We start from the raw sequence: 25894 nt of genomic DNA on the forward strand, positions 1-25894 counted from the left end.
GGAAGATATAATATAATGTGTTGTAATATAATACAATATATCTATGGTTTTGCATTCTAATATTGCATAGGTGCCCCTCATGTCTCACAGATCAGCTCTCGAGAATCGATTGCAGTAAGTTGTTTTCTTTACCTGTATTCAAATAATAGAATATTATGTAATTACACTTACGCAATTATTAGATGAGGAGTACCACAAGACGAGGACGAGGACGAGGACGGGGTCGTGGAAGGGGTATTCAGAGAAAGACGAGAGAACCGTCTAACCCTGCCCCGTCAGTTGGTTCAGGATTTGGGCTAGTAGAAATAAGAGATATAGTCCGTCAGGTGTTGACTGAGAGTCAAGATAGACCCACACCTGAAAATATAGCCAGAGATGCCATCCGAGATGAGATTAGAAGTGAGATTCGTGAGGAAGTCATAGAAGAAATCAGAAATGAAATGAGGAATGACGGGATAGGAGAAATTAGAGCTCAAAGGCGACTTGAGCCCATTTATTCCTTACCTAATCAGCATACCCCTCTTGAATTTAAAGGTACTAAAGATCCTTTAGTGGCTAATGAATGGATCAAGCAGGTGGAAAGTACTATGGATTTATTTCCTATTACTGATAGAGAAAAAGTTCAGTATGCCAGTTTCTTGATGAGGGGAGAGGCCCGCGTATGGTGGGACCTAGTTAAAGAAACTAGAAATGTGGATCTAATGACCTGGCAAGACTTTAGAAGGGCATTTGAGGCCCAATACAGAACAGCTGATGTGGTAGCAGTCAAAGTTCAAGAGTTCATTTCTTTGCAGCAGGGGGAAGGTTCAGTAAAGGATTATTCTACCCGTTTTGATGTCTTATCTAGTTTTGCTCCAGGTATGGTGAGTACACCTAGTCTCCGGCTAGACAGATTTCTTCAAGGCCTTAGACCGGAGATAGCCTTGCATGTGCTAGCTGGACCCCAACCTCTCAAACTTATGAAGAGGCATTGAAAAGCGCATTGAGGTTGGAGGTATATGTTAATAAGCTACCCAGGAATGCACCCTCCATGTCAACACCTCCATCATTGACAGTACCCCAGATAGTGATGCCAAGTCGGTCAGCTTTACCTGCTTCATTGACTATTTCAACACCAGTTACAACATCAGGGGGTAGTTCAATTGGCTTTAGAAAAAAAAAATAAAGAAAGAGGAAAAACATTTTCTAAGTCATGCATGTTTTCAGAAAATGGAAAATAAGTATTTTTGGTTTTATAATGACTCATATGATACAGGAAAGTAGAAAACATACTTAAAATCCTTACACGCGAGCTGTACTGTGTGGACAACAAAGAGAATAATCGGTTGTACTGTGTGGACAGCAAAGAAAAAAAATATATATATATATATGCGTGTAAGAGAGAATTATACTTTGTATGGTGACTGCAAGTACTGTCATATGTAGTCGAGACTGGTCAATGAGAAAGAGAGAGAAACAAATTAGTAAATATTTTATGAAAGTCATTTGCATTAGAATTATGCATACAAGCCTGTGTGGCTGATAAAGAGTTGAGAAAGATGTACGATCAGAAAATAGAAATGTCATGACACTCATACATGCATAAATCATAACGAGTGAATCATATCTGTATAGTAAGGAAATGAATAAATGTGTGAAAGAAAAGAATTATGATATGTATTAAATGCGTGTTCTGTGTCAATTATTTTGTTGTAAATAGTTCAGACACGCTGAGTATGGAAAAGATTAGAAAAGATTAGTACTAATATAAAATGCTTTAAGTGTTGAGTATGATTTTCTTACTGAGCCATAGTCGCTCACTCTGTTTAATTTAATATTTTACAGGTAAAGAAATGCAGCAGAGGTTCCTGGGGAGCACTAATGAGACATGAGGCTGAGGGATGAAGGCACCATATTGTTGTTGATTTATATGTTTTGATGTATATGTGAATATATGCATATATATATATATATATACTTGATGTAGATATTAGTAGATATGTATATATCTTGTTTCCTATATCTATATATATATATATGATTTTGTATAGCTATATCTATATATGTATATATATATGGCTAGTTATGAAAATTGATTATAAAGTTCTGTGGGTGATAATTTTTATAATGATTATTATTATGTACTTATTTTATTAATTGTGATTAAGTTGATGAAAATCCAGTCGAATGGTAAGACTGGTTTATGTGAATTGCTAATTAGGAGTGTTACAGGGCATAATTAAAAAGAGAAAAAAATTCCCCGGGCCCTCTAAAATAGGGGAACTCATGCTGTTTTTCTGTAACACACCTATTAGTTGGGAGATGTTACAAGAGGTAACTTAGCTCAACAAAATCAAATTCAAGGTCTTTGGTAACAGGCAGCTTATTAATACTTTTCTCTTCACAATGTGAGTTATATACTTTCAAGAATCTCAAGTTAGGCATCTCTGCGAAAGGACGTGGATTTAAATCTATATGTGTTATTTTGGACATGTCCAAGCATATGCCTTCAATTGTTTTATTCCCCTACAAACCACAAAAAGATTATCAGTTGGCGTCAAATATTTGAAAACTTGCATAAACAATTCAATGTTGAAATTCTCAATATATTTTTTTTCCTTTGTTTATCTTCTTTTCATAATAATTTAAAATAATACATCTTTAAAACCCACCCAAACACTATGAAAGTTAATGTCCAAGGAAAAGTGGAACTAATACAAGTTCATGTTTCACCAGATCATATATATAATAAAGTTAAAAGCCTTTGATTCTTACCATATTATTTGTCAACGCATGATAGATATCTGCATGATTCCACAAACGACTACGATCATTGGGATCTCTATTGCATTCTTCTTGGAAAATTTCCCAACCCATTTCTTGAAGCGAAGCATGCATTGTTATCCTGTTGTTTGAAACAATGATAAGATGCCTATCAATGAGAACACTTATTCCAATCTTTGCGAAGAAACCATTAGAGTTTAAAAATTTTATTATAAAATCTCTACTCTCTCATTTGAGAAAACATGCAACATTTAGAAATATATTATTCTTATAACTGTTTAGTCTATCATAACTTACGTTTAGCACCATTTGGATATTCTTATAAGGGCTTTCTTTAGGATTATTTATTGCACGTTCTCATTCACTTTTAGTCTTCTCTCGTAAAAAGGAACCCCTTTAAGAGCTAATGAAACTCCTTTGACATATTTTATTACTCTATTCAACAACTCATTATAACCAAAGGCAAGACGATTTTGTTGAAAGGCATACCAACTAAAAAGCTAGAGAGCTTCATGATGAAATTAAGGATCAACCTTGTAAATATTATCATCATCCACTCCATAATTTTTTAACACTTGTCCATCCTTTGCTGGTATGATGATTCGACTTCCAAAACCCAAATAGTTGAGGTCTCCAATTAAAAAATTTATTTGTTCTAAAGAAGTCACATCATTAAAAACAAGAAGAACCGTTTTATTAAAAAGCCTTAGCTTTGTGAAGATGAATCCTGCATCGGAAGGTCCTTCAATATGGAGGAAAGAAGCTCTTGTTGCAAGTGTTACTTTGTCAAGACTCTCTGATTCTTCTCTAACATTTAAAGCATAGCTAGAACCTTCAAACTGACTACAAATTTCATCATACAGAACTTTTGTGATAGTTGTCTTGCCTATACCCATTCCCCAGATTCAAACTATGCAAACATCTTTTGACCCAATGCATAGTAGAGATTCAATTTTCTTTATGCTTGATTGTACCCCAAACCAATTCCTTGTTAACGCTGGGATACATATGATTTAGTATCTTCAAGATACGTTTCACTATTACCTTTACAAGATCTGATTCCCACCTAATGAATAAGTAAAATAATATAAATCAACTTAGATACTATAATGACCAAAAAAAAAAAACAAAATGTAATTTAATTTCCTGATGTTTTAATTAAAATGGTATTAATAATTATTAGTAACATAGTCTACTTCTCCATCCTTGAAAAGAGAAATTTTCCCCTAACTAAATCTCTCTCTTCAATATAATAGATTTTATATAAAGCGAAAAATTTATACTCCCTCTTACCGAAAGAAAATCACTGCATCAACATTCAAACTTGATCAATGGAACCCAACTGCGCTGAGATGACACTTCCTTTAGATATAATAATTACTTTGAAGCTTTCCATAGCTCAACGCTCAGAACAGTTTTAAAAAAGAAAAGTTTATGCCGAAACAATGAGAACTGATGAATTTAAATACTCAATTTTGATAAAAGTAAAAATATAACTTCATCAAGGAAATAGGAGGAAAAAAAAAAAAGATTAACCATCAAATGATGTGGCATTTTGTGGGTCTGGAGTCACAGAAATTAGAAGTACTATTAAAGAATATAATTCATGAGTTACCAAAAATCATTTGAATTGATGCCATCTTCTAGATTAGCTGCTTCTTCCAATGCTTTCCTCCACTTCAGAATTTCTGAACCTTTCTTAAAAAGTTCTTCAAGCTCAGAAAAAGCATTCCAAAATGTGTCAGTCTGGTTCATTTCTGGCAATGGGTACACGTTATGGAAAATTGGTACCATAGCCAGGCCATGCTTTTTCTTGCATTCAAGAATCTATACAAGTTCACATATATATAAATATATATATACACAAGATAATTTATTATTTTAGTTAATTCCAGCAGTTAATTGATTTCTATTTATTGAATGCCTAGGATTCTTGTGCCAAGCATTGGTAAGCTCACATATATGTAATTTAAGACAAACAAATCTTTTGAGGACTGACTTTAAGCTCTAAATGGATTTGGCAGATTCTTAATGATTCTAAGATTTATGAAGACTTCTTTTGAGCATGTGGAAGATTTGGCGAAATCTTACCTTGTTGCTTGGTTTCATAAGCTGCAGGAGGTACGAAAAGTCTGATTGATTGAAGTATTATTAAGAGTTCAGATATTCAGAGAAATTTTGAGGAACACAAACAATACACTGTCAAAAAAATACCTATTTTAAAAGTAGTACATTTGTTTATCTCCATTTTGTAAGTCTTTATATTTGTAAAGTATGAGTACTCCTTTAACCCTGTATATTTGTAAGTCTTTAAAATTCTTTAACTTTATGTTAGAAAAAGAAATTAAATAATCATGATTAACTATAATATCTAGATGCATAATTTGATGAAAAACTTCAATGTATCAAACTTAAAATCTTGAGTTTAATTTGAGAATTAAGTGATTGAAGGAACAACAATATCGTTTTTGAATTCAACTTCATTAGAAACTATAAAAAATCAATCTACCATTAGCTAGCAGTTAGTGCAGTTTAGCATACAAAATATATCTCAGAAAGCATACTTCAAACAGTATTTAATAGAAAGATGGATGTTTTGCATCTAACTACTAAATTTGACTAAAGGCCTGTTGTTTTATCATTAACATATTTGTGAGTTGCTTACTTTGGGCAATTTAAGACTTGTAATCAATTATATTTATCGAATTGAAAGAGATAAAAACTTTCGTTTTTAACTAAATAAGAGTCTTATTACTTTGTCTAAAATGCCTTCTTCAAAAATATCCCAACTCTTGTTTCAAAATTTCAATCATACCCCTTAAAACTCTAATGTTCATAAACCAATTTTATTTAAATTGTTATGCCATTTACATTACAGATGATTTATACTTACTCTAGTTTTGATTATTTTTTTACCTTTAATAATTTTATATATATGATAATTTTATTGACAAGTTTTATTTCTTGATATTTATTATCCTAGTAATTTCACAGATTTATATATTTGTTTGATTTATTTATTGATTAATAATTTGCTAAGGTAAAATAATTAAAAAAATTAATTATCTGCAAAAACTAAAATTTTTTTGTCACATATTTTAAATTCATAATTTGTGTAAAAATACTAATTTTCAAATTATAATTATTAAAAACAAACACTTAACACTTATTCTAAGATATTTAAAAATTACAAGTGAACCAATATGTCATTCAGCCACATTCATTGAAAGCTATCCAATGGTAAGAGCTATTCAATTATTACACAAATTGCATAAGCGACTAAGTGTTTTGATGACAATTAATTTATCTCCAAATTCTGCACACATACTCAAATAAAAAATGATAAAAGCACACAAATAGTCAAACAAGAAATTAACATCCAATATCATTTGGTTTTATTTCTTCAACTCTTCATATTCAAATTTTATCTAATATATTTGACTGAATCAGAATATTGGTTAGAAAATAAATTTAAACAACAACATATAGTTTAAACAAAAAGGAAAAAAGGTCATTTTATTCTAAACTAAGAAGTTCAACGATATAATTCTCTCTCTCCCTCTCTCAAAAATCTTAAAAGTTAATAATTATTTGAAAAGCTATGTGATTTTAATTATTATGAACAGATGAATTGTCTTTTATAGTTCTTTACAAATAAATTCCTCACTCGAATGAATTCTAGTATAAGATTAATAATAGTAATTGTTATTTTACTGTTTTTGAAATGTTACTGATATAATTGTAATTATTATTTCAATTATTATTTATTAATATAAATGAATTAAATGTGTACTCTTTTGTAATATTAAATGTAATAACTGATCCATAAGCTAATAACAATGTGGTTGAATACTGTGTCCTATTTTTTGTATTAAACATTAATGAAAGATTTGAGCTCCACTAAAACTATAGAGCATTGTTAAAAATCTACGTCCGTTTCATGATTACTAATTATGAGCTTCAACATGTTTTGGACTCCAATTGTTAAAATGGCTTAAATCAATCTAACTTGGATACTCAATACATCATATACCCTTTCATTTTTATTATTCTACCCAATGTGAGACATTTATTCCATCAATAATTATTATCTTTCACATCAAAATATAAACAATATGTTCAGATCCAATAGAAAATCATTCAAAAAATAGTATAACCACAGCATGAAAGGGTGATTTACTAATATATATGTAACCAAACCAAGAGAGACAAACCAAGCAAATGGGATCTAAAAGAAAGCAATATTTTGAACTAATCACTGCAGGTATGAAGAAAAAGGTATCTTACCCCGAGCTGAAGTGTGCTTCCCCCTCGTCTTCATCCTCACTAGAGATACAACTTTTACGGGACTCTTCAACTGTTTCCCCAGAATGTTGGTTGTACAAAAAAGGGACTCCACATTTTTTCACCTTGCAACATTCCAAATGTGTTCTATCATTGTTGCTAACATAGAAATTAATGATGGCCTCAATATTGTAAGACAAACTGGAAATCCAGATGTGTACATATTGCAATCATAAACCAGGAATATGTGATCTGACTCAAAACAATCAGGTGCATCATCTTTATGCCAAGCCTGAATCAAGCCACCAGCAACTTTTTTGTAGTAAGCATCTTGGGATTTAAGAAGCAACTCAAAATTAACAATCAATTCACGACCGTCATCATGATGATCTTCAAAGGCTATGACAATGCAAATCCGACTAAGTTAAGATTGAGTGAATCACGTGGCAGCTCTATATAACATCCTGCAGTCTGATAGTCAAACCACTTTGGAATTTCACTTCCAGGGACACAAAAACTCTTGCCAAACCATCTGTACAAAAAAAATAGTCATATTAATGAAGGGAAAAAAATGACGATATGAAGACAAAGAGATTGACATCATCTGACGAGAAAGTTGGAGAAATACCTCATATGCTTCCCGCCAATGAATGGAAGTTTGCTCAAGTTTTTGTAAAGCATCAGTCAGGATGTTTCCAAGTGCATCCCAATCTAGTTTCAAACAATTGATGAAGTTTGAAAATGTTTGCAATGAAATGCAACTCTGTGCTTTTACATATTCTAGCTGACATGGAAGCTCTGGTAAGCATTGAAGCCTATAACAAAAGCTTACATCAAGCAACATGAACTTACAAAGGTTTTTTATGAATTTTGGAATGCTCCCAAAATCATTTCTGGCCATTTTTAAAGATTTTAGGGAGGATAATTGGCCAAGATTCTCGGGCAACTCTGTGATATTAGTCAGTCAGATTTAATTGTTCTAGAAAGTTAAAACCTGGCAAAATAGGCAATAGCAAATCCAATGGCTCTTGACCCTTGTATGTCTCCAAAGATAATGTATGAAGGTTGTTCAAACATTTAATAGAAGGGAATATTTGCATTCTAGCACTTCCATTTGCCTCGAGCACCTCCAAACTTTTTGAATTTCCCATTTCATCAGGCAATCTGTCCGGTTCAGAACAGCCAGAGACATAAAGATGTTTAAGAGATTTCAGCTCAGAAATCACATTTGGGAGACTCTTAAGCCTTGAACAGCCCCTGAAATTTATATATTTCAAGAGTATCTAAAATTTTTATTGATGAGGGCAATTCTTCGATCGCAGTTCCATTTAAAAATAACTCTTCTATGTTAGATGAGAACTTTGAAACCATCTTGAGATTGAGCACACAGAGAGAATCACTTTCTTAAGAGATGTTGAAGAAGATTCAAGATAACAAGTTTATTGAGATACTGGATAGAAGAGGAAATCTCAAATAAACTTGTACAGCCTTCAACAATAAAGCTCTCCAAATGTGGGGCACATGAGAGATCTGAGATTTCGGTTAGATTCCTCGAGTGACTAAGGTCAGTATGCCTTAAATGAAGAAGATTCTGTGAAAAAAAGAAAAACCAACAGCAGTTAGAATATCTGATAACAAAAATTACCATAAATGATTGTCACATTACCTGGACACCAATCCGAAATTGCCCAAGATTGCTATGGGGCATATTAAGAACAACAAGATATTCTGGATGAAAATTCAACAATGATTTCAATGGATATCCGTGCCAACAAAGATACCTTAGCTCTGGGATATGAAATTCAAGGCCTTGAGAGCAATGTATCTTATTTTTGGTCTCTCCATATGTTGAGCTATATACGTTCAAGAATCTCAAATTATGCATCTTCAAGAAAGCGTGAGGATCTAAGTATACCTCTTCACTTTTAAACAAGTCCAAGCAAATACCTTCCATATTTTTAGTTCCCTAATAATCAATATAAAATAATAAATTAGCATCATATACATCAAAAGCTTAATTTTCAATGGGCAATGTTACGTGTACACATTTTTAGTACACAAATAGATACACATATAGATATGACACATATATTGGAAGTTATTTTATCATGTGATTGAGAGTTATTTTATCATTAATTTAAAATACTCAATCACATAATGACACGTATATTGTATATCTATTTGTGTATTAAAAGTGAGTATGTATAGTTTTATTGACTTTCAAAACTCATAAAATTTTCTTCATAAAATATTTTAATATTAGACATCTTTAAATCATAAACAACCCCATACCATATCTAATGATGCATAAGAAAAAATGGTTTGTAATTTCCAAGCTAATTTTTTTTTTTTTTTTACAAGTTCCAAAAACATAAAAACAAAAAATGGAAGCTAATGCATGCCTTTTCATGCTCACCATATTTTGGGACAATAGATAGTAGACATTTTTATGATTCCACAAGCAACTATCTTTGCTAGGGTCTTTCATGGATTCTTATCGAACAATTTTCCAACCCATTTGTTGAAGCAATTCATGCATTGCTATGGTGCTTTCGATATGGTTATGAAAGACTTGTCAATGAGACTACTTATTATCACCTCAATGGATAAGCTAGTGGCATTCAAGATTTCTTTTACAAGGTATCTTATCCTTTAAAGAAGCATGCAACATCTAGAAAGACACTCTTCTCTCCATCATCTAGTCTGTCATAACTTAGCTTTAACACCTTTATGATATCACCCAAAGGAAATTTATCTAGTCTACACACTACACTCTCCCACTCACGTCTTCCCCTGATGAACAATAAAGAACCTAGAATTTTAAGAGCTAGTGGAACACCTTTTTATTTGATAGGTCCATACAGGCTTCGCTTGGATGATTCTGTCTAAAGGCATACTTACAGAAAAGTTGAAGCGCATCATTAGGACATAATGTCTGAACCTCATATATGTCAACAACATTTGTTCCAAAATTTTTAACTATTTGCTTATTCCTTGTTGTTATAATGTTCCGACTTCCTTCACCTAAACCACTAAGATCTCCAATCAAAAATTTAATTTGGTCTGAATGTGTAACATCATCAAAAACAATAAGAACCTTTTTTCGTCAAAGCTTTTCTTTTGTAAAGGTGGGTCTTATATTTGGACTCGCATAGAAGTTTTTTTCGCAAGTAAAATAATCCATATTTCTCCAATTGTATGCTGACATCTGCAACAAAGTAAGAACCTTCAAACTAGCTTGAAAGGCTATTGAATACAACTCTAGCCATACATGTTTTGCCTATACCACCCATTCCACGGATTCCTACTATACGAATATCCTTCGACCCAATATCTAGTAATGATTTAATTTCCTCTATGCTTGATTCCACTCCAACCAAGTTTCTTTCTTCGCGTGCAGAAGAAAAATAATCCAACCTCTCCAATATATCATTGACGATTTCCTCAACAAGACGTGATTCTAGCCTAATTAAAATAATAATAACAACAACAACAACAATATATATAAATATAAATAAACAAGACAAAACGTAGTTTTACTTCCAATATCCAATTTTGATAAAAGAAATATGCCATTTTCCTTCCTCCTTGAACATTAAAATTTTTCCCAGTAAAATTTCCGTCTTAATGTTCTTAGTTAAAGTTAATTTTAAAAAAAAAAAATTTATTGATACAATTTGCTAGAAAAAGAACTGTGGCCTAAGGGCAAGTTCTCATTGATTATATGAATGACATTAAATTTATATATAATGAAAGGAAATCGATTACAAGCTCTGGAAAATATACTAATTAATCCGAATCTTTCCACATCTTGACACTGAAAATGGTAAGAGAATTTAAATGCTAAAAAAAAAAAGTTCAGCTTAACAAAAGAAAAAACAAATTATTAGCTATTCAATGGTGTGTTATTTAAGAGCTATAATTTTCAAATACTGGTAATCAATTGGTTAATTCAATGAACTTTATATAGTTGTAACCGTGAGGGAAAGGAGAAAAGAAGCAGCAGTGCCTGAAAGTAAAGTTAACAATTCATCACCTCATGACATGTGAATCATAGCCAGATAGATTTGCTGCTTCTGTCAAAGCAATCCTTCATTTCTGCACCATGTATGGACTCTCCTTGAAAAGCTCTTCAGGCTTAGCGAATCCTTCCCCAAAAGTCCCAGTTTGCTTCCTTACATTTGATGGATCTACGTGATAGAAAACTGGAGTCACGATTTGCCCGTATTTCTTGCATTCAAGAATCTTTACAAGTTCTTGGAGCAACCATCTAGAAGATGCATAGCCTTTTGAAAAAACAATAACTGAAATCTTTGACCCTTCAATTGCATTCAAAAGAGATGCCGAAATTTCATCTCCTCTATTGAGTTCGTCATCAATAAAAACATTAATCCTTCTGCTACATAAGGCTGCGTAGAGATGGCTGATAAAATTGTCTCGTGTCCTTGCCTCTAAAAGAAAAGTAGGCGTCGTAATTTGCCGAATGAGTACCAGAAGAAGAAACCATCAATTTCCACCGAGAAAGGACTCCGCAGCAAAGCTAGGACGCAAAATATCGAAGTCAGAAGGCAAAGAATAAAATATTTTCTATCAAGTTTCACGGTAAAAATATGTGGACCATTAAAAAAGAATTCAGACAGATAAATCAACCCCAGATCCCACTGTCCATCTACAGGAAACCGAACATCGGCACCAATTTAAAACTTTTAAAATATCACACATTTTGAAGAGTAAAAAAGAGAACAACAAATCAGAGTAAACAAATTCGGAGGTGTCGGAAAATTACACACTGTAATATTCTTAAATTAATAAAAATGGCAATTTAATTATTTTGTTATCATTCAATGTTATATTTATCATCCAATTATTTTTTGCAAGTATAAATTGTGTATATGAGCCTGTATACAGAAATTGTATACATCTGAGAGTAAACTCAGAAACGCATTGTGTGAATATATATGTATAAATGTATGTATGTATGTTTGAGTACAAAATGTATGAGTATGAGTAAAATTATTTGGAAGGTAGTATATATATATGGGAATATGAATCCTAGTAGTCAATTTTCAGCCAACTTTACGCAAAATATCTCATTCAAATCTGGCAATTACTTTTGGTTGGATAACACTTGCTGCGTATCACTCTGTTGAAAGACGTTATGGAAAGAAACGGTATAAAAATGAAGAGGCAGTTTCAAAAGCCTATCAGATGAACATTATTTTTCTCTCTTTTTGCTTTCTTTTTACAAAAAGTTTTCTCTTCCCCTCTACACATGAAAATACTTCTAGAATTATCTTCATGCACAACAAAGGAGGGAGAAGGACCTTTTATTCGCCGACCAGAGAAGGAAGTCACCGAAGAGACCATTGCCACGCAAAGACCGCATAATCGTCGGACTAGAAGTAGGCCATTAACCTATTCTGTTGCACTGGAATTTGATGTATAAAGTCTAGAATGTTGTGAATGTTTATTTTGAATCTCTTAGAAAGTATGGTTGACATGGTGTGTTATGGAATTTTGATGTGTGTATGCATATATCTATATCTAGAGAGAAAGAGAGATAGAGGGAGAGAAACTATGCATGAACTTAAGATTCTGGAACAAATTTTTAAGCCATGGCGTCTTTGCATATGTATATTGTGGTATTATGATGGTGCAATTCGGAAGCTTAGGAGTCAGAAGGTCTTAATCGAACCATAGTTGGGTCACCGTCCGACTCGCTCCACAAATGCCGAGAGTGTCTCAATCGGCAAGTGTTTTGTTGTTGACATGCAGTGTGCACAACGGATGTGCTATACACATGCCAAACTAGTACCAGATATGTTAGCTATGTTGCTTGCATACAAGCCATGGGACGTGTTCACCTATCATGGGCGAAATTGTCATCGTCTTCTTTCTCCAGAAAGTCAAACTCTGCAGTGTTTGAAAAAGAAAAGAAGAAAAGGAAGAATTTCGTCACTATTTGGAGAAAAAAAGAAAAGAAAAGAAAAGAAAGAATTTTGACATGTGTTTATTTGCTTTTGGGAGCCAGGATTTGGTGCATGCATCAACACATGTTACAATGCATCTACATCATTTAGAACAAAATCTTAGCCACCAGTTATGGATTCTTGGGTTTGCTAAATGAATAAATCTTAGGAGATTTTGGGTGATTATATGCATAAATTAACTTATTGTCTTCAATAATAATTATATGAACGTTCTTTGTATTTTTAATTGATAAATTGTATAAATTAATATAATCACATTAAATATATAAACAATTTAACTTGTAATTAGAGATCAGTGAATGAGAAGTCCTGATCTTGAGGATGTTCAAATCGATTGATGAGATGTCGTGATTTAAATTAATAGGAAATTAAAATTTACTAGATATATGGTTATGATGTCAACAACATCTGTGATGGATGTTTGAAATTGAAAAATAAGAGATAAGAGGTATCTGATTTTGATGCCCTCTAATACAATGACATAAGAAGCACTCAAGACTGGTGTCCAATTGAATGCGTAAAAAACGCATGTTACGGTGAGACTCTGTTGAAAATGCCTATAAGGAACATCGAATTTATTATAAAAATCTACTTAGTTTTATAACTCATATATTTATTTGGGTGTTACGGGTAGAATTATTTTATTTCTATTTCGTTCATTATTATAATAATAATTTACTTTATGTAATTTATACATTCCAAGATTATCATTTTCCCTACAATTACTAAAGTTATTTTAGGATATTTTGGCACTTTTGATTTCTAATAAATATTTCATGTGGATATTTCATAAGCATCAAATTGTATTATATTATTATTATTATCATTTTTTAATTAAAAAAATAATAATAAAATAAAATATATAAAATAATAATAATAACAATTATCGCTGGAGGCCTATTTTTGAAACTGGGGCACACCTGATCTAAGTTGCTTCTAAGAAGGCAACGAGTTTGTGAAGTTAAGATGGTAAAGTAAAACAAAGCAAAGGAGCACCTTTCAGTCTAATTTTTAATTCTCGACTTCCTCTAGCGTATCGTCATGCCTGACATCTACACACGTTACACAAGCAATAGTCGAGCGGGTCAAAAAATGTCGAAATATGTAGAGCCCTTGAAAGACGAAAGCTTCCATGGTACTTGAGGTTTTGTAAAAGATCAAAGTAACCCAGAATTTTTAGAACGATAGATCATTGTGGTTGAATTACATATCATATAATAGGGTATGCTTTTAAAAAATAAATAATAAAATAATAAAAAATTATAATTAATATATCATTATTTTAGAAAACATTACAAATACTTTTGACATTTTAAAATTTCTTATATACACTTTTAATATATCATCATTTTTAAAAAAAAATAGTATATCGATTTACATCAATAATATGTATTGTATCATATGATATGTTTATTATACTATATTAATTTAATACATCTTAAGATGTCTATCATTTTTCATATGTATCGTATATCATATAACACTAATAACTATATGATAAATTTATACTTTATAGTTTTAACGTTTTGGTTCAATTCAGTTTGTTGACCCAAAGTTTTTTTTGTAAGGGGGGAGGGGTTGTGACTCCATTATTGTTTATCAATCAATTAATGAAAACTTACATCAAACCTTAAATAAAGGAAATGATACAATATCAAAAAGCTTAAAGTAAAGAATGTAATAACACAAATAACTTTTTATGTGAAAGAAAATAATGTAATTTTTTTTATGAAAAGAGTGAAATAAAAGTTATGATCTTAAATTTGGCAAGGGTATTTTTCGTACATATGTTCTTCAAGCTATCTCTTTTTGCTTGTTAGTATACTAAATCTTGTTAATTTTTATCCTCAATTTGGATTAGCTTCATGCTTATCTAAATTGAATAATATGATCAAATGTTAAGTCTCTTTTATTTGGCAGTGTTGTTGTTGTTATAAGATTTATTCTTAAAATGAGATTTGATTAATCTCAAAATTAGTAGAATCCTTATCAACAATTTCCACTTAACTTTTCTTTAGTCGTTGAAAATAATTAGATATCATAGTTGTCAAATAAAGAGAAAAAAATAATATGATATATGTTAGAAACAATTAAACATGCCAAGATTATAATCTGTGAAATCTGTAAATACGGATTTGCGTACCCGTTTCTATTTTCGATGAAGCGTCTTCGAATTCTATACGAGATGTTGACGTTAGTCTGTTTCCACAACGCCATTTGCCCACGTACTGATTTCCATTTGGGAGACTAATTTACTGTACACTGGTTTTGGCAAAAGAGAAAAGTTCACTGTAAAAAATGGCGTTCTCTCTCTCATTTCTCATCTTCTCATCACTTTGCTTTGGGAGGCAGTTAGGACTTTATATAAAAGTCCAACTGCCAATAATAACCGCCAATAACCGCTAATAACTGTCCTTTGGCAGTTAATCAAATCGGGTCGGGTTGACCCGTCATGGGTAGACCCAAATCCAATATCTCCCACTCACACATGATGGAAGACCCGAACCAAATACTTAGCCACAGAAATCTCATATAACAGTACATTTCATACTTGCAAATGTGACGTGCGACCTCACGAGCAACCTGTACTTGGGAGCTAAATACTATGCATTTGTTAGGAATAACATAGTTGCTTTAACCCGAATAAAACAAAAATAAAGCGTTAGGCTCGCAGCACCCCAGACTTACTCGATAACACCAGCTCCCTTTAATCCCTCATTTTTCATTGTGTTATTTTCCTATGTATTCATGATCAAGTTCAATCTCCATATGAGTGACATGATCGGCTAGCCAATGGACACACGTAATATATATAAGTCTTCCTCTTCTACTCGAAATTCTTAATTTAAACTTAGTTGCTTTTCTAGTCATGTTTCATAGACCGAATCATGCATGGCCATAGGTTTCAAGCTAAGACAACAACACTAAGAGTAAACATCAAACAACAGTAAAGAGTCAAAGGGTACCAACATGAGTTAATCCTCATAAAGTCTCACACAGTGAAGGAGCAGGGATTCATCCTTCCACTACTTTAACTGATCGTCTTACTTATGCACACATGGTATGAATCATGTGCTACAGTGTGTATTTTCTCAAATGTCATTCACAACACTGTACAGATCTTAGTTCAGTCGCTACCCTGAGCGCCTAACCTAAGTTCTTAATCATCTTCACACTTGCAGGTATTTATTTATATTAAAAACTCACATCTGGCGTTCACAAGTTATTTGGACGTGGGGAATCCAAGTCGATCATTTTCAAATGTATCTATTCATGACCTCATCTTGATCAATCATCAAGGCGATATTTTTATTTCAACAAATCTTTTCTTGAGAAATTTGTCTCCCATTGGTATGCTCTCTTAGCATCACAATTCTCAAGAATAATGTCTCATCTTTGCTCGCTCTCTTAACGCCAAAGGCGATTGCTCGTGTGAGTGAGCCAATCTCTAACTTGTGTGACATTACAATCTTGTTGAGCTAAAAACGATGTGTATGTAGTGAAAACCCAAGAATTTCTAGACATAAGTTCAAAAACATAAAATGAACTTAAATTCATGGTTTTCAACGTTGTGTCATCAATACAATATATAAGCTCAACACTTATCAATCATTATCTACGCAATCCAAGAAATTTAACATGTGCAAGATATACTTTTCTTGGAAGAATCTCATTCAAAGGATCAGTGACTATATAATACGTAGAATTATATTGTACGTTCATTTCCCTCTTGGAAATTGAGTCTCTTATTACGTTGTGTCTAGTGTCGATATGTTTGGTTATCTTATAAAAATTCAAAATCTTTCATTTCAACAAACAATCATTGCTCTGACAATATTGTCTTGTTTGCTCAGATTCACAAAGAATCTTCTTAACCAAACAGTTTCTTACACATTAACTGAACAGGCTATATACTAGGCTTCCAATGTGGATACTACTATGCATCTCTGTTTCTTATCGCTCCAAGATATGGGTCCTTTTGGAGTAAGAAAAACTTAGCCGTTATATAATTTGCGTTGGTTTAAAAAACACTTCCCTAACTGGTATCTCAATAGCCAATCAAACGCAAGTTCAATCCTTAATCACATAATCAATCATCCACAGAGACTTAAAAATATCAACAATTCTACATACAGCCTTTCAGTGCTCTTTTCAACATTTACTTATATCGACTAACCAGCCCAATAACAAAATAAATATCTGGGCATGTACGCATCATAGCATACATAATACATCTGATGACATCTGAATAGGTAACCTTTGACATTTCTCTGCTTCTATCTTAAGTTTTGGGACATATCTCTTTTGGCTCAATAATTCGTCATTTGTCACAGGAATATCAATAGGTTCACAATATACCATATTAGATTGTTCTAAAATCTTTTGAATATTATGCTCTTATGACAGAGTCAAAAGTTTCTTTGAACAATTCCTCTAAATGTAAATTCACAATATGTATTATGTTTTCCCACATCCTGCAAGTCAAAGATATGGACAACTATCCTTTGATGATTATCACTTACTTCAAATCATTTCTAGCTATTTATACATCATCACACACATTGATAGAATTACAAATTTGTCATCAGACTTTGTCACATAGACATGATGGTCTTGATTAATCATTTCAAAGTTCAAGTACCAGCATCTAGATGAAAGTTTTAGGACATTTAATGTCTTTGAAGCTCGCACACTCTGCGCTTCAGACCTATAACGATAAGATCTATATCTCATTTCATGCAGATTTCTTTGTCAAGTTTTCCACTAAGAAAAATTGTCTTGACATTCATCTGGTGTAATTCTAAATTTAAATGTGTTATTATTATAGCTAGAACCAAATACATTGAAGTAAATATTATAAATAACGAAAATATCCTTCTACACAATCTATACCTTCTCATTGGGTATAGTTTTTCTCTATTAAGCGAAATTATATATATTTATTGAGTCATCCGCCTTACAACTTTTAGAAAACTCATTTATTCCCAATGAATTTTCGATCTGGTGATAAGTCAACCAAAACCTAGAATTGGTTTGTTTTCTTTGTATTCCATATTTTCTTCCAATGCATTTCAAAATTTTCTTATCAAAGGATGAGACATTTATTTCAGGTTCTTTATCATCTTGGGGAGTCGTTATGAAAACCTTGTTTTCACTTTAAAAACGTCACTGAATACTTTTGGACGTCCACTCCAATGCAATTGAGAATTAATGCTCTCACTATCCGAAATAGATTAAAGCTTAATCTCAATGCTCCCACTAAGGTGAGATGAATGAAACAAACAATTAAAAATCATTACTCCCATTATCCGAAATAGGCTGGAGCTCAATTGCATTTGCTCCCACTAACTAGAACAAGTATAGGTCTTATATCTTAGGACTCAACCAATAGTCGTTAAGATATACCCATCTTCATTCTTTTCTCATCTCATTTAGATAAAACCTTTTATCAATATCATCCCTATTAAGAAAAATATCCTCTATGAATGTAATGTCTCTAATACAAGTTCAGTTAATCTTCCAACGAAATCCTCCCTAATGAACACATACCCTTTGGAGTGCTCAACATATCTGATAAAGATACATTTATTTCTTCTCAGTCCCAATTACTTTAACTTATGGGAAAAATTATGGATTGATATTGTTAACCACTGAGGTTGCAATCAATTATCTCAGATTTTTTATCTGACCATAACTCATAGGGAATGGAAGCAACTGGATTAGTAGCCAATCGGTTAAGTTCTCAAGCAATAATAAATATCATATCATCACAAAGTGACTTGACGTTTTGCTTGCGCTTTCACTGACTTAACCATTTCCAATAGAGTTCAATTACTTTTTTTCGCTACACCGGTTGTTGCGAAGTTTTGGAATTACTATATACCATACTATTTATTTCATTACTCAGTTCCTTGAACTGTTGGAACAAATGCTCAAGATCTCGATGAGTTCATAAAACTCTTATCAATTTTGTCTAATTGATTCTCACCCTCAATTATATATAGTGTCTAAAGCAGTCTACTGCTTTTGACTTATGGGAGATCAAGTAGACAAAACCAAATCAAGCATTGTTATCATCATTAGTAATGAAAAATGAGATACATTCTCAAACTTTACATTCATAGGAAAATATATATACCTAAGTATATAGATTGCAAAGGAAGTCAAACTCATATAGTTTTGTCAAATGGTTTTCTAGAAGTTTTTCTAACTAAGCAATGCTTACATATAGACAATTCTATATATGTGAAAGTTCCTAATAAACTTTCATAAGCCAATTTATTCAACCCATCTTGGCTTACATGCCCAAATGTAACATGCCATATATTTGTATTCATATTCATACACATAGGAGAAGCAAATAATGAAAAACTTAACATCATCAAAAATGTAAGGTGACAAACACCATATAACCATTCAACCAACAAACCAAATCTGTAGAAATCAATTCTATCACATTTCAATAAAACACCCAGAGAAATTCAAATTATATCATAATTTAAGAAGAACAAGTACTTTGACCAAGATTTGTTGAATATTAGGAGCATATTGGATTTTGTGTAGATATAAGATTCGATCATCTACAAAACTTATTTGCTCGTGTCTATTCCTCTTACTACAACCCTTGTGTTGTTGCCTACATATATCCAATCCATTTTATTCAGAATTCGATAGAAATCTACTAAAGATCTTCTATCATGAACTACTTGGTCGGTGGCTTCAGAGTCCATAATCCACGTGGGATAATACTCAGTTAATATCATAGTACTAGAAAATCAAAGTTTTATCACTTGATTTTAAACAAGACTATCATTTTCAGCACTATTCATTCATGAGCGATATAATTCTTGTTGCTTCTATTGCAACTACTCATCTTGTTTTCGTCTCTTCTTCTAGTACTTTTGCCACTCTTCTCATTTCAATTCCTTATTCTTATTCTTTGAATATTAAACGATCTCCTTCCTATATTAGGACTTGAGCCACTCACTTTTAAAAGTTGATTCTGTAACGTATGTATGAGTATTAAATTCAACTACCTCATAGGCGCTTATCCTCCAATTTTATGTGGCTAGAATAATTAACAAAAGTCCTTTTCTCATTGTGGGTCATATGTACCTTTATACACTCTCACTATCGAGAAGAAATCGTTTTCCTAAATGAAACTCTTGTTCATGTATCAGGTTACGCGTAGCTGACTTTAGTTTCATAATCAGATTTGACATTCAATCAAATTCAAAAATCAACTGTCATTAGTTGGGGACCACAGTTTCTCCAAACTTTTCAATTAAAACCAAACTTATGGCATATACAGTTGAACTTTCATGGTACTTATATACTAGATCGATAATCATGAAACTAATCAAAATATCACACGAAGTGGATCTTGCTTCTTACATGTGTGATGTGTGTCCACATCACGTTTGTGTAAGGCACTGATTAGGTTTTTATCCCTTAGTCAGCCACAACTATATCTTATCCTGATTTACAGCCTCTAAAGCCTTTTGTTCATCTAGGATATTGTGCATTTCAAATGCCACATGGTTTAATTCTCTTTATTCAGTATCATTCTTATTCAAATCAGCCATCATTTTCTAAGATGTTATGGTTAACTAGATCACAGAGACATCTATCTGACACAACGCTATCAATGTAATCAAATACACATCAATTATCACAATTACGCATTAAAATTTTAAAATATCTCACATAAGACATAGAATCGAAAGTTCACTATGTTCCCAATCATCTCCTATGACACAAATGCTTGACATTTTAAACTTTAATCTAATTGCGCCAATATTAATTCTGGATGAGAATTTCATTAAATTCTACTAATCTCAAAATTCTCACACTTAACAAATATATATGATACAACGAATGCATCATCTATTTTGACTAGGACCATTTCATCAACCCGTATCGATCTTTGAGACACTTTATCTATGATAAAGTCTCTATTACATTTGCAATAGGTCAAATACCTCGTATTACGTTAGTTTTGGGAATAATGATAAAATAATGAATATTCTATCGTACATTACTAAGCGTCGCTCTATAGCAAGCTGCAATGAATCCACTCAGTCCCAAAAGGTTTCAAATTCTTGTCCTGAATAAGATCATTGATTACGGGGATCATATTCACGCATGGATATTTTCTCTTTCCCAATTAAGAGAATTCAATAGGATATTGATAATTTCTACATGCAACGTGATGGTCTCTAATCAATAAATTTGCATGAAGTAGAAACATGTATCCTAAAACACCAATATATGTTTTCGGGAGTTGGAATAAGATATTACATGTCATTATATGTTGTAAGACCCATGGAACACATCTCATATACCGATCCAAGTACTACACAACTTCCAAGGACTAAAAAAAAGTTTCACGTGCCAATACACTCTGAAAGTAGGTGTTTATGCGCGGAAATAAGCTCATAAGCTCCTTCACGCGCCAAGTAGACACTGCATGTGCCTCCACGCACCGAAAATGGGTCTCACACCTAGTCAAATGTTGACCATTGATTGGTCAACTATTTGATCGTTGACTGGTCAACTGTTGACCGGGTTATCCATGGGTCAAGATCCGGGTTGGGCGACCCAGTTGACTAAAAAGGGATAAAACTATTATTTTATCACTAAATTTTAAAACTGTAAAAACATATATTATTTTTTCCCCTTAATTTAGAAAACTAACAATTTTTCTCAAGATTAAGTTTTAAAAATTTCACTTATCCTTTTAAGGTTTTTTCTTCTTTCTCTAATGACTCGAATCTTTTCCTGTCATTAGTTAATCTTTCCACCATTTTCTTCTCTCATCATCAGCCTTTCCACCATCTTCTTCTCTTGTCATTAGCCTTCCCACTATAGCAATTAGGGCTGGATTCGAGTCGAGCTGAGCTCGACTCGCAGCCAGCTCGAGCTCGGCTCGGTTCGATTCATATATGAGCAGTTTGAGCTTGACTTCAGCTCGACTCGGCTCGGCTCGTTTCAGGCTCGCATTCAGCTCAGCTCATTTTTCGTTATCAAAACGACGTCTTTTTGTATAAAAATTTTTTAAAAAAATCTACAGAGCCAACTCGAGCTCGATCGAGCTCGGCTAAGCCAAGCTCGTTTCGAGCTCAACCGAGCCGAGCTTGGCTCGGCTCAGCTCGGATCCAGCCCTAATAGCAATTCTATCCAACGAAGACAAACTGTCTTCGTCCAACAAAGAGACAAAGATGATTCATCATCTTTTTCTCTTCAGTCTTATGAAACTGTTATAGTAGGAAGATTGACAGCGAGAGAAAAATATAGTAGAAAGATCGACTGATAGCGGAAACAAATTTCGGTTGCAGGAGAAAGAAAAAGAAAACTTTAAGGAGAAAAGTGAATCTTTCAAAACTTAATCTTGAGTGAAAAATAGTTAGTTTTTCAAACTAGTAGGGGAAAATGATATAAGTTTTTAAAATTTTAAGGTTTAATGATAAAATAACGATTTTATCTCTTATAATTAATAGTTTTGATGAAGTTTATCAATTTATAAATAGATATTTAAATTTTTAAAACCCCACATATGTGTGTTTGAGGATACGCTAAACATGGATGAGAATAAGTCTTTCGGCCATAAATAAATAAAGGCCAAACGACCATTTCCTACCCAAGTTATGTTTTTTCTACAAAGTCCCCCCCGTTAACTTTGAAAAACCCATTTACCTACCCATGAGTTGTTAAAAAAAACGTCAGGTTGATGGATTTAAGGGCAAAATCATCATTTTACCTGAAATATTAAAAATAAACTTAAATTTAATTTCTTTTTTACCCCCAAACCTTAAAAACTAACAATTTTCCCCCAACCCAAGTTTTCAAAAACAACATTTCCCCCTTAGGGTTCCAAACTTTCAGATTGAATTTTTCAACAAAGACTGACGATCTCTAGGCGACGTCTCCTCTTTCCGACCGTGCGACGTCTTCCCCTCCTAGGTGTCGTCGTCGATGAAGACGACGTGTTTCTGTCAAGATGAAGACGAATCGTCTTCGTTTCAATAAAGACGCATTGTATAGAGTCGAAAAGGTACGATCGAAAGGAGGGGTCGTCAGAGAGAGAGAGAGTAGGTGCTTGAAAATCATCAATCGTCACTAAAAAAATTGGATCTAAAGGTTTGGAAACCCTAGGGGGGGAATACAGTTTTTGAAAACTTTGGTTGGGGGGAAACTTTAGTTTTTAAAGTTTAGGGGGGCAAAAAGAGATAAAATTTCAAGGGGTTAAGGTTCCGTTAATTTTAACTGTTCATAGGTGGGTATTTGGTATTATCAAAGTTAATAGGGGGAAACTTGAGAATGCAACATACCTTAGGTGGGAAATAGTCCTTTGGCCATAAATAAACAATGCTAACCTACCCAGTGGACAGCCGTCTACCTAGATCACCAAACAACCTGCTGCCCTAGCAAATCAAGAAAAGAAAAATGGTGCCTAATGTCTATTTCCCACTCACCGATATGATGAAAAAGTCAATTTATCAAATTTTTTATAAAATTATTGTAAAGGTTTAAAAAAAAACCCCTTAAATTAAATAATATTTTATTTCAAATTTTTATTAAATATTTTTATTTTAAATTATATTAATTTAATTAAAAATAATATTAATTATATTAATACAAATTAAATAAGGATGTCAATAATATATAATCATATATTAAAAAGTAAACTATAATTTGAAAATGTTAGGGGTGTAGTAAAGTTTTTCTAAGGGGTTTTGAAAATTAAAAAAAAATGGAGTGTTTTAATGTAATAAATTAAGTATGTAAACATCATATTGTAAACTACTGCAGTTATAATTATATTTGTTTTTATATGCACCCAATTTTGATTATCTAATTAGGTCAGAGGTGTGAATGGGTCAGGCTTTAATCAAGTCGCGCTGACCAATTTAATCAATATTTTTAAAAAAATTTAATTAAATTTTTTAAATATAAATTATTTTTTAATTATTATAACTAAGGACAATACCCCGAATATTTTATTTATAATCTCTCACTTGTGACAGAGAAATACCGTAGTTATATGATAAAAAATATTATAAATTGATAATATAGTACAAATAAATTAATTCATATATGTATAAATTATAAAATATAAATAATTATAACATTTATCTACTCATCTTCTATATCCAAATCTTTGAATTCTTCAAAGACAAAAAATTATTATTTGCGAATTCATATATTTTTTGAAAGAGAGTTAATGAGAGAAAATGAGATTGAAAATATAATGAAATAATTGAGACTGAGGATTGAGAGATTTGTAAATGAAAGTAAAAATGAGAAAAAATTGAATAAGTTTATACCGAAAAAAATAAATAAATTTAAAAATTAAAAAAAAATTAAGCAAAGGCCAACGACTTCTGCCACAAAAGGCCGAACTGTTCTAGCTTCTTTAAGGTTTCTGTCGAGTGGCAGAAGTAGATTCTGCCTCTTCCTTGGCAGAAACCTTCTGTCAAGTGATGTATCTCTGACCACTTCAACATTTTCGGTCCCTAAGTTCTTAGTCATGCACTATTTGGCCTAAGCTAATAAAGGGAATGTGGGAAAAACTCCATGCAAGCCCAAAGAACCTTTGCCATATCTAATTTGGCTTAACTTTACTTTTGGGTGCACTCTCATTACTTGCTTTCAAGGTCTTAATGAAATGGAAGCTTAAATGAGTCTAAGAAGCGAACTACAAGCCCACTTTCTAAAGCCCAAGTAGATGAGGGAGCTATCCTTCAGTTAAATTGGAGCCCAAGATGCCATGAAACTCATTTAGTTGAATTTCAACTAAAGAGGAAGCAAATAACTTTAATTGGTGGACATAGTTATACTTTTTAGGAAAAAATTGTTCCCTTTTTGCCATTTTCTTCATTAATATGGTATGACATTAGTTTATTTGATTAGTTAAGCTTAAATTAAGGTCATAGCTTACTTGTCTAATTAATGGCCCATGAATGCTCACTTTGCCACCACTTCCTCTTGTATATAAGTGTGGTTTTTTCACTTGTAAACTTTAGACTTCTTTGATAGTGAAAATTTCAAGCAAAGCTTTGTTAACTTTTTTTTGTTTGTTCCTTTATCTAATTCATCTTGGAGGAAGAATTGGTGGTGGAAGATCCCAAGGTTGGTGGAACTTTCCTTTATGTCTTGGTTAATTTTCTTGTTACCCTTGAAATCCAAAGTGTGAAGATTTAAATGTGTGTTGTATGCCTCAAGTACTGTTCACAGTGTATGATTTTACAATTTCCAATTTTTGCCAATAAACTTTGAAGCTAGTTTTAACTGCCTTGTTGATTGAGTTATGGTTGATATTATATATCGTTAAAAAGCTCTTTGAATGATTTTTCCAATGATACATAATTTGCATGTTTTAGAGGTCATTTGATTAGTTAAAATTGAAAGACAAATTGTTGTTGTGTCAAATAAATAGTAATTTCCAAAATTAAGTTTGTGTATTGTTGCATTGTTTTGATAAAAATGCACCACCAAGGCAGAAGGGTTTTTAATTTTATTTTTTATATACAGTACTAAACTGGATTAACCCAAAGGTTTAATATTAAAGCTTCAAGCCCAACCTGACAGGCCCATGGGCTTAGCCTGACACACTACAATGTTGGGTCAAGTTTTCTGTGTTGGGCTTTTTTTCGTCTTTTGAATCGGGCCTCCATTTGGCCTGGCCTAATTGACGTGTCTAAATTAGGTCTTCAAATGATATGATATCATGTGATTAGATAACTTTTAATTAAAGATAAAGTAATACTCAATTATATGATGACATATTATCTAAATATTCAATTAAAAAATCAAACAGAGTGCACATAATATTGCTCTATGTAAACCTATTTATG

General features: G+C 32.3%; 1 protein-coding gene and 1 long non-coding RNA gene across 3 annotated transcripts; both read right to left on the reverse strand.

Annotated features, from left to right (window-relative positions):
• Positions 1-2304: 2304 nt before the first annotated feature.
• On the reverse strand, positions 2305-5723 carry LOC123203411 (disease resistance protein RPP2B-like). Its single transcript, XM_044619774.1, has 3 exons — positions 4379-5723; positions 2755-2884; positions 2305-2505 (listed from the first exon to the last, which is right to left on the reverse strand). Exons 1-3 carry the CDS (start codon positions 4555-4557, stop codon positions 2305-2307), a joined length of 510 nt encoding a protein of 169 aa, XP_044475709.1. The 5' UTR covers positions 4558-5723.
• Positions 5724-6600: 877 nt separating this feature from the next.
• Positions 6601-11770, reverse strand: LOC123202977. 2 transcript variants are annotated; one of them, XR_006499105.1, is made up of 4 exons: positions 11084-11770; positions 8714-9013; positions 7676-8638; positions 6605-7579 (listed from the first exon to the last, which is right to left on the reverse strand). It is a non-coding gene; the product is annotated as an uncharacterized LOC123202977 (long non-coding RNA). The 2 variants fall into 2 exon arrangements; XR_006499104.1 differs by lacking the exon at positions 11084-11770 and having other exon boundaries at positions 6601-7579; positions 8714-9145.
• Between the last annotated feature and the right edge of the window lie 14124 nt (positions 11771-25894).

The sequence above is a fragment of the Mangifera indica genome, chromosome 19 (genome assembly GCF_011075055.1).
Source record: "Mangifera indica cultivar Alphonso chromosome 19, CATAS_Mindica_2.1, whole genome shotgun sequence".
Lineage (NCBI taxonomy): Eukaryota > Viridiplantae > Streptophyta > Magnoliopsida > Sapindales > Anacardiaceae > Mangifera > Mangifera indica.